Genomic DNA, 11,237 nt, shown 5'->3' with positions numbered 1-11,237 from the left:
TTCTATTTATTTTAATCTTTTAAAAATGTGTTCATTATTTGAAAGATTCCCTTATTTTTCATTGCATGATCAAGCTCCCATATGCTTCCCTTGGCAAAATAACTGATCAAAAAAGTGTTTGAGCAGATCTATTTTGAACATATTTTGCAATGTCTCTTCCATCACCATGGCAATCACTTTCGTCGCATTTTGCGTTGCTACTACATTTCTGTGTTTCTTCTGTTATTATGCCATTATTGCAATTTCTCACAGTATGAATAATCATCTCACTGAAAGCTTTGTGCTTGAACAGTTTATAGCGTTGTCCTTTCCATATGGTTGAGTCATGCCTCTTTCTGAAACATTGGTTTGAATCATGAAATATACTAACTCTTTTGCTAGTGAAACGTGCATTAGAGGCTATGATTAGAAGGTAAGTGAGTCTTTTAAATTATATTAGCAAATGTTTTACATCTACTTGTACCGCGCTTAGATCCGTGGGTCTTTTCTTCAGTGAAGTTAAATTTAGGAATTTGTTAACATTTGGATGAGCGTGAATATACGTAACACTGAAATGAGAATGAATGAACAAAATAATTGCAGTCATATCACAGAAGTCTGAAAAGGCATTTCAATGAAGATAGTAAAAGGCGACTTCCAAGACTTTTGAAATATGTTCAAGAAAACGGTCTTCATAACATCATTAAATGACTATGATTAATGGCTTCATAACATATATTTTGTTACCGCGCTTAGATACGTGGGAAATACAGTTATTCTATTGAAGAGCCTTAAAATTACAAAACAAGAACAAAGGACTATTGGCATGTATGCGACTAAGTTAACCCAGGAATCGCCAATTATCTCTAGAAGATATATACACAATTTTAAAATATTATAATAATTAAATTTCAAAAACTATAAAATAGGGGCAGGAAGGCATTTCGCTAGATGAAGCAATACATGACTGTGTTAAATTAACAAGTTCTGTATATTTATATGAAAAGTTAATATAATTGTTTCGACCCGAATATGTTAAATATAAGCGATATAGCCAATTATAGAATATGCTAAAATAGTTAAGGAGTATGAAAAATATATATGCATAGGAGATGAAGATACTTTGTTGTTGAAGGGTTTAACGCCATTTATCAGAACACGATATGCTACACATGGATGCCAGCATTAATGGTGGAGGAAGAACCCGGGATAACCCAGGAAAGGACCACCGACCCACGAGAACCTGCTGGCAAGCTTTCTCAGATACTGACAGATGCAGATATGAAAAATGAAACCAATAGTAAAACCAGAACTACTATGGACCATGATGAAACGCTCTGAGCACACGTCTGAATTCAGTGTAAAAATGCATATTATGTCAAGTGGTCATGTAAATAAACAACTCAAAACATTCATGACAACTGTTCAGAGCCCACATGGCTAGCATTGGGAAAGACCACGATATACAGAAGAAATATGCCTGCAAAATTAATTCATTTTTTCGGTTCTCCGACTTTTTGGGTTTGGCTACGCAAACCGATTATCTATTTTCTAGTTTAGCCTGGCATTGGACAATTTGCATACATGATAAATATAATACATTTCGACAAGTGTATCTTATATTTTGCTTCTGTTATGGTCACCCGTACTTTTTTAATGTACGTTTGGTTCCAAATAGCAAAGACGGTCGCCATATTGTTACTAGTAATTAAGAAAAATAGAGTGGTTCTAGAAGGCGCAACAAGAAAATGTTTCACGGTCACAGGCAAGCAAAAAAATTAAACTTGCGATGATTTATTGGATACGTTTGGACTAACGCTATTCACAAAAAAGTGATATGCTTTTGTATTAGCACACAATAAATAACCAAATCTAAGCACTGCATGTAACGTGTAACAGCTTTGTGACAAATTGGTCCATACCGACGAAAACAGCCAAACTATGTTTTCTCTAGTCACGTCTTGAAAATGCGTTTATGCATTGATAAGATTTACAAAGTACTTTTTTGAAATTTCTCAAGAAAGGATATTACTTTCTTTAATGTATTGTTTGTCTGTGGAATTGGTATGAATTAAAATGGCTTTGGTTCTCTGAAACATTAATTATCTGTGCATAACTAATATAATTAAAAAAAAACAAAACATCGATTTGTCTTCCTTATTAAAAGTTACGAAAGTTTATATAAACTTTTAAGAACCTGATATATTCCGTTCTTGGTTTTGTTTATATATACTGCTAGTTTATCTTACTGGCCTATGTAGTAAACATTCCAGTTCGCACATATCAAAACATACATTATATTTTGTAATTGCAATATATGTCCTGATTTATCATCGCTAACATTAATCAAGTCGTCTACTGTTTTATTGGCAAGTTGTTGCACCTATTACATACATATTTAATTATTAGTGCCATTAGTTCAGTGATGATAAATTTGGTGAGTTTGTATCTTCTTGGTTTAAATAATGCGCATTATTTCCCAAACGTTCCTCATTATATCTTCCAGTGGAATCAGTTGATAAATATGTTGGTTCCATCTTGAATATGTACGTATTCATTATCTTATAATTTATAATTAAAGTATTCAAATAATACTGTATCTTTTATATCCTTGTATATATCCATATGTTTTAGGTATCAGCACATCTTGATTGATACTTTCCTCATGGTACTTTGCTTGCAATGGATTTGCTCGAATTATCCAAGTCTATGTTTTTCGATCTTAGTTCATTGCAGTGGTGGTCACTATTGATGCAGGATTAAAGGGAATGATCACGATCATACGTTTTGTGTGACACGCTTTAAACTTTAGATAAGTATGTGCCATAACTTCCCTTTCGTGTTTGTATAGTTGAATGTAATAGAGTAAGTTCCTCTCGAATACATCACTTAGTCTCTTATGTTGTTGGGGAAAGATGAAAGTAACGTGTAATGTGAAAACGGTTGTAAATCTGTTGAATATTTTTTTACTATTTCTGCATATAAGTTCCACATTTTTAATACGTTTAGAAACATAAATCGCTATCAGATCAGGATAGGCTGACGCGATATATTGACTTATTTGATTGTATCATTCCTTCATGATGTCGAGTTAATGGTTGGCTCCGTAAGGAAACGCTCTTCCCCCTCTCTCTCTGTATCTCTTTCTCTTCCTCTTACTCTCTCTTTCTCTCTCGCCCTATCTCTCTCTGTATATATGCATATATATATATATGTATATATATATATATATATATATATATATATATATATATATATATATATATATATATATATATATATATATATATATATATATATATATATATACTCTTATTAGGTATTACGGCGACGATCATCATTCCTCGTGACATGGAAAATAATCCCGAACAAAGTACATCTCCCAGCGTGACGAGAATGTCAGTTTCGAAACATAGATCGCTATCAGTTCAGGAAAGGCTGCCATTAAGTCTGCTAGATTCTCAGATTTCACTAAGAAAGAAGAGGCGAATGCTAAACTTGCCTTCATTGCAACGACCAGTACCTTTAGCAAGCAGACCGCCGAGAAACGATTCACAACTCTGGTCCTGCAAAAATGCACATTTAGACACAATTGTTATAAGGTACATATTACAAAAGTTTCTTTCAAATTTGCTAATAAATTGACCTACACGGTTTACTTTATTTCCTCAGTTGTGCTTATTTAGTCAATATATCAATTTACACCGATATAAAATATGGAAATTGCTAATTGAATTTTCAAATTAAATGTTTCATGCATTACATGCATTATGATGTCAAAGTATGAGTATTTTTAAACAATTATGTCACATTTCGTAAGCATTAAGCGAGATTTAGAGTCAGTTTGTATATGAAAGTATTCAGGTGACGACATTTATATCATGTTAGTGGCATTAACCTTTATCGTTGGAAAGACACTTCTTAAATGCTGATTTGGAGGTAATCTGATTTACAATAAAGCTATGTCCCGAAAAACGTGCTTGGCCTGAATGATCCTATATATATATATATATATATATATATGTCTCCTCATCAGAAAAACACCTATGTGACATGCACATATTGATTATTGCAGGTGTAAAGACGTTATTGATGAATGTATGTTGGCATTGACTAAATACGATCTGCCTGAAAGTGATACAGTCAAGAATTTGATGTAAGATATTTTACAGCCTCCTTCCCCAACCATATCTCCATCTTTCTTTCTAATGGGCTCAAAATGGAATATTGTATGACTGCAAGTGCCTTATATTCATTTCTTGAGGGAACGTTATGCTTTTATACTTACCTAATCATTCATATATCATAGAATACATAGTTGCTCGTCGTCAACAATTAATGTTGCCAGTCTGCATGCTATATTGATGATCGTATACTGCAAATTAATTATATGTTGTTAAATGTATATCTTTAAGATTGTGTAAGGCTTTAAACTCCATGTCCATTTATATCCCACATGTATGGGAAAGATATAATTTCCAAAGGCATCTGCACAAGTTAATTATGTGATATGCATTGTATTCTCTCAGCTTCTTACCACTCATAGTATGGACCCTTGAAACATGAGCCTCATAGTTGATTTTAATTAACAAAAAAAAAGATTTTGTGTACATATTCAATATATATCACATCTGCTTGTCGGTTCTCTGTGCTAACTAAAACGCTGTCACATTGATTTCATGCTAATCAAGTACGAAACCTTGAAAATCACGGCACCATCACATCCCAGACCCGTTTAAACATGACTAAGATATAAATGCATGGAATGGGGTGTAAGGCGTCTATTTAAAGCCACCTACCGATCTATTTTGGCTGTGGCTACATTGCATACATAATCCATATGATTTAAAGGCTGGTCCGCAATTTCAAGAAAATGTACATGTTCTGAAATATGATGCATAGGGTTTATAGTACATATATGACAGCTGGAAGAGTAGCGTGTATATCATCTGCATTTGACTGAGTATTTTGTCACTTCGGGCACTATGTTTTAATGATAAGCCACGAACGATAGCAAATGAAATATTGAAAGTTCATTGAGTGATTATTGAAGTTTGTGAAATACTGGCTACATGCTGCTTTCCATTTGCCAGGATCAGAGCATTTATATTGCTGTTGTTATTTTACCCCCATCAAGTTGCATTAGTAATTTTAAAGTTCGCACTGCTCTCACATGCTGCATGCTTCGTTCGCTCAAGAAATGTTTGGTGTATAGCATTTACTTTTGTTATAGGCTTGTCTTTTAGATAAGCAAGAAAAGAAGGCTAATATTAATCAAAATATCAAAGTTAGTGTCACATTTACTTAAGGAATGAGCCGCTGCTCTATTATATTTTGTATATTACTTGCTTTGATTTAACTTTTGATTCAACTTAGTAGACGATATGCACTTCGAGCAAGAAAGAAGCAATGCTATGTCTTCATCTGAGATCAATATCACTGCTACGAAGCTTCATTAAAACCATTACTGCAAAATTATATATGTTTGATCGTGTATAGACTTGTTCACATGTTAGTAGATGGTTTGCAATTATATATAAAATTTGGAAACGAAATGTTATTCTAGACAAATAAACTTAGTGTGGAAGCAAACACTTGCAACCATCGGATTTCGTAAGTGTCGTATGCCTATTATAACTTACTAGCATCATTATTTATAACTCTCAGTGGAGAACTGGAAAAAGTATTATTGAAGTCGGGATTGCCGCGGACAATAATCGCCCTCATTGGCGGAACAGGAACCGGAAAATCTACCCTAGTGAATGCTTTACTTGACAACAAGTCTGTTCTTCCGACATCCGATGACCGAGCATGCACATCGGTAGTGGTGGAAGTGGAACAAAATGTAGAGAACAAGTTCGAAGCTAGCGTGCAGTTTCTTGAAAAGAACGTAAGGCACTATTTACGTACTCGTCGTATTGTGTGTGGGGGAGGCATATCATACAAAAAGTGTCTCATGATCTAAAACATGTTTTCTTCACCTAGGCGACAGTTTGTGGTAAGTTTCATTGCACCAATCCATTTAAGGAGCTAGTCAAGGGAGTTATCTATTTACATTAATTTACATTATTTGCGCATTATTGTTAAAGTTTGAGCATTAGCTTATGAACCTATGTGTATTTTATAATAGTGTATGCAATATATAATAACATAAATCACAACACCTGAACAGGTAATACTGCACTATCATGGCAAAAAGTAGGTCATAGCAATGCAAGTTCAACAGCACTATTCTAATGTTTAAAATGTATATCCCGAGTTTGGTTCTATCTATAATCATCAGCCTAGTTTTATTTTTTATTAGCGACAACGTTTTTAATAGCTTACATTATTTTGTCTTCTATTTTTAATTCCGGATTTTCTTGTTTTAAGCATTATATGTCCTACTATGACGTAACTCGGATTTGTATTGTACTGTAATATGTCTACATCAAAAATTAAAAAATAGGTAATTAAGGTCAATACGTTGTTCGTCACATTTTGGAGTTAAGGTTTGTATTTCATATTCATTTGTAATGGCATGCTCTATGCATACTAACCCAACTAGTATCAGTAAACTTAGTGAGGGGATCCATGTTAATAAACCATAAACTCTCATTGCATTATGATGCATGTGTGATACGTAGTTAATTATTCAGTGACTTTACCGAAATGTTGTTGCTTTAAGTTTCGTTGTTTGTTGCTGTTTGTATTAGAACCCTGACATTATATAACTTGATGAACTTGTGTTAGTAGTACACAAGTACAGCCAACGCGGTTAGTGCGGCATAATTCATAAACAGCCTAGCTTGCTCATAATGCATAAACTGTGCGTTGTACACTTGCGTCCTTTACACATATGTGAGTATATATAGAGACGAGTGAACGAAGTGCATGTTGCGTGATATATTGATTTAGTGTCTTATTAAGGTATTAATGTGTGTACTATATTTATGTTAGTCGTCATGCTGCCTGCTACACTAGGGTTACTCAAAGTATGAGCCTTTCACGATTTTGGGTCAAGGATCCGACAACCAGAATTCGGCTCCGATAATCACGTGTCCTATGATAAAGTCAAGGCCGTGTATGGAATAATAGATAATTTTGACTGTTTGTCCAATATTGAATCCATCAACAAATGGCTTGGAACAACTCATCATTTATCATGCGGTGACAATGAGGTAAATTAAAGTATTCCTGCTAAGATAAAGAACAAAAGAAAGACATGAAGAGAATGGAATGAAAAAGCAAATGAATGAGCAGTTACTCAATTAAGTTTCTTGTCAACAGGTTCATGTAGTAAACTAATTTAAAATGTATAATGGTTAACGATACCGTGTTCAAGATAGGCTAGTCCATCAATGAAATATGTTAAAATCATTTTAACGTTAATATTGTGAAACCATATGGAATTAAAGAATTAGATCTTGAATCCAGGAATCTCTTATTCATATGTAAATAAAACAAACAAAACAAAAACATTGCAGTATTTCGAAATTTCTAATTTCATTTGTACCAACATATTTGTTAAACTAGGAGGACACAGTTTACAAACCAAATAGTGATTATGTGGATATAATAAACGCCTCAATATATATACTGAAAACAAAAGCAAACGAATGGAGTAGAAACTTTCTAGAAGTCAATGCAAAACGCGATTTTTCAAATATGACGCAAGCCTTAAAATGTTTGCATACTTAAGGACTGTCCTTGTCGCCGTTAATAAGTAAGGATTTTACAGTTTATGTAAGAGTGCAAGTTTTTACCTATGCCAGTAAAGGTTAATCTGAAAGGCTGGTTGTCATTGCTAATAACGTTCATTGCGCGCGGAGTATAATATCGCCTATATAACTCTCCTGGTGTTTTATATTTATTGGGGATAATTTGTTGAACTACAAAATTGTCTTATACATGTCAATTAGGTCTGCAGAGGATCTAAGTGTTTGCAAAATCAGCAAAAGATATATTTCTTATTCAGATCGAAACACTTCTTGACCAAGTCGAGAGTTTTATCAAAACAAAGGAGCACAGTACCAGCAAGCAAAGCCTGTGGCCCATAATTAAGCACGTGCGGATCAAGTTGCCAAACTCAGATGTCTGTGGCAGCGGGGCATCGCTTGTGGATCTCCCAGGCATCGGTGATTCAAACCCTGCCAGGAACAAAATTGCAAAAGAGGTCATGTTCGATCAGTCTTTAATAGTTCATACTGATATATTTTTTACGATGAACAATTGAATGAAGTTTTCGTAATATTCACCCTCTTTGTTGGTTGTGGAGTAAGATTTGGAACGGACTAAGTCGTCTTAGCCCTTATGCTTACTTTCTCTTACAAATGCTATATCTTTCGCGCAATATATTAATATTAGTATTATCAATTTTATCATTATTATTATTATTATTATTATTATTTTATTATTATTATTATTATTATTACTATTATTATCATTATTACGTGCCACGAAGATTACTAACCTGTATTATCCTGTAGAGAAATATCGTACTGAATTTAGATATATACTAGTATATAAAATGAGAACAGAGAGATCACAATATATATATATATATATATATATATATATATATATATATATATATATATATATATATATATATATATATACATATACATATATATATATATATATATATATATATATATATATATATATATATATATATATATATATATATATATATATATATATATATATATTGAAACAAGTGTTAACTGAAAATATGAATGCATTTTAACTCATGGATTTGGTTTTGAAGTCATGCATTCAAGTTAATTTTAGGAAAGTTTACACTTTTTCAAATTCGTGCTTAAAAGCAGATTCCTTTCAAATTAATTCAGTTTACTTGCATGCATGTGATGTGTCACTTGTAAGCAAATGTATCCTTCCGAGTTTTGAAAAATCTCCCGAAAATGCGATCGTTTTAAATTAACAAATGTTTCTTAAGCTGCTACAATAGTGAAAATTCAGTAGGGAATTTCTTGAAATAAAAAATGAAACCATAATATTCATATCCCTTATTTTATTTGCCATGAAGTTAAGCGAGAAATTTTCTGATTCCGTTTGTTTCTTAGTTGTGAGATTTAATAACGGTCTAGGCGGAAATAAAACTTTGTAACAATATTGCCCTTTCGATATCCATCTACATATGGGAGTTGGGGAAGGGTGTACCTTTATTGCTGTCCAACCCAGATGAATTTGTTTGTGTCATAACACCAGCATTAAAATGCTGCATGTTATTATATCCCTGGTTTTGATCAGCGTGACACGAAGGACCCCTCAAAATGATATACCAATACATCGCAACTTAACACTCACGGAATTGATGGTTCCTATTTATATTCAGGAAAGTGCGTATGAATAATAAGGTAACATATGTTGCTGTCAAGTGCGCCATTTGTAAATGGAACAGCGGTAAAGGATCTTGAAGAATCACCAGAATAATCTTATTTTGATTTACATTGCAATGACTTAACGGTGATATATCTAATGCAAAGGCTTTTTGGTAATACGCGATAACGCGCCGTGTACTCGAACAAAATAGTCATGACTTTGTTCGGCAGAGCTGCTCTGGCACACGGTCAGGTGCCCCTACGATAGTGCAGTCATACCAAATGTATAAATATGTCGCAATAAACACCAACAAAGACTTTATATCAATATGGATCCTTTCCGATCCTGAAGTCAATTTAATAAAAGGCAAACTAGTATTGACTTTTCTCAAGAATTAAATTGGTGCTATAAAAACGGGTTTCAACGTAGCCTGTTCCAATGTTCTACTGTTGTATCATCCTTAGGACTGTTGGTGACAAAATATAGCCACGGTGAAACCATGTACAACATACAAGCAATTTCTTATTGAATAACCATACGTTTATTTATATTATTGAGTAGTTCCAGTTCTACGTTTCTTTTTATCTGGAAGGTATACAATACGATTATATGTGACGGAATAGTTTGCTCGGGATCAAGGTTATACACACGTTTGACTGTAGCTCGTAATGCTTTCAAGACATCCATGAGTAGTTGCATATAGATTCTCTGGTACAAGTCATGAAAATCAACCATGGTTCACAATGAAATTTCATTACGATATGCATTGCATGAATATCGTATATTTCGCCTACATTAGCAGGCCTCCCTCTTGCATAAAACACTGCGATAATAGTAACGTAATGTCATTATTTTTAACACCCTCTTATACTCGTAAACGATACACTTTTGTACGAAACGTTAGATTTGGTTGGGTGCAAGTGGGAAACTCTGTCTGATATTGCATTGTTCGTTGACTGCACCTGCGTATTGGCAAGAACAGTTAGTCATAAAATTATATAGATTCGCTGATTGCTTGTTTACTATTTTGTGGAGTTGGACCTATCGAAGTCTTAGCCTGAAAAACGTATATAATTACAAATTCAGAAATCTGACACGAGACGCAATTCCAAAATCATAAACAGGAGAAGAAGCGGATATATCGAGAGAGAAGGAGAACACAATTGCATCATTCATACATTTGTATGTGTGCATTCTTGTTTTGTCCAGTGTTTTAACATCTGAATAGGGTAAATCTGCCTGACATTTGACCCTATATTAATTGCATGAAATAATTAACGGCATTACAAGCCTACCGACACAATTAATTTCGATCTTATTATCTTTGCATGTTCATTGTTCCCTTATACGTTATTGGTAACGAATAAACACGTATGCACATATGTCATAGTTTTGCTCAGACCATATCCCTCTCATTTTTTGTACCAAACTTCAGTTTTTGAAAGAATGTCATTCGGTGTGGCTTATCAACGCAATGCCCAGGGCGACTGATGACGTCACCTCTAAAGATCTTATAGACCACGGTCTAAGGAGACAGTTTGTGATGGACGGAAAAATGGACAGCATCGCTTTCGTCTGCACCATGTCCGATATATTCAGCCAAAACAATACGTTCAGGTTATTAACGATTCTGCTCAAAGTGTTCGTTCATTTTAGTTAACATAATTTAACTTGTCAAATGAAACGTAATTAAATCGTTGTTTAATATATGATAAATCTTGCTTGTAAACCTAATTATGACATACAGTTCATCTATCACACAGCTGGGCACAAACGCCAAGAGAGTATCACAACAGTGATAACAGTGCTCAGAATATTTTGATTTATTTAAACTTTCAGTCTACATTGCTCAATATTTTAAAGAAATATATTGTTTATCTTTTCGTAAGTTACACCACCACCATTATTCTTATAGCTGGTGAAACAACCCG

At 33.6% G+C, this 11,237-nt stretch overlaps 1 protein-coding gene across 1 annotated transcript; it reads left to right on the top strand.

Annotated features, from left to right (window-relative positions):
- The first annotated feature begins 401 nt into the window (after positions 1 to 401).
- On the top strand, positions 402 to 10,966 carry LOC149774292 (nuclear GTPase SLIP-GC-like). Its single transcript, XM_089945505.1, has 5 exons — positions 402 to 412; positions 4,055 to 4,135; positions 5,647 to 5,869; positions 7,937 to 8,134; positions 10,742 to 10,966. The coding sequence occupies exons 1-5, from the start codon at positions 402 to 404 to the stop codon at positions 10,964 to 10,966; spliced, it is 738 nt and encodes a 245-aa protein (XP_089801631.1).
- The last annotated feature ends 271 nt before the right edge of the window (positions 10,967 to 11,237 follow it).

The sequence above is a fragment of the Sinohyriopsis cumingii genome, unplaced genomic scaffold, assembly GCF_028554795.1.
Source record: "Sinohyriopsis cumingii isolate HCF-2022 unplaced genomic scaffold, ASM2855479v2 utg000354l, whole genome shotgun sequence".
Taxonomy (NCBI): Eukaryota; Metazoa; Mollusca; class Bivalvia; order Unionida; family Unionidae; genus Sinohyriopsis; species Sinohyriopsis cumingii.
This window is presented reverse-complemented; position numbering and strand designations above follow the sequence as displayed.

Bases quoted from the DNA above. Each gene is read 5' to 3' on its own strand.
- LOC149774292 (XM_089945505.1), top strand. The intron at 4,136-5,646 runs GTAAGATATTTT...TATAACTCTCAG, and splicing joins GATACAGTCAAGAATTTGAT to TGGAGAACTGGAAAAAGTAT. The intron at 5,870-7,936 runs GTAAGGCACTAT...TTTCTTATTCAG, and splicing joins TGCAGTTTCTTGAAAAGAAC to ATCGAAACACTTCTTGACCA.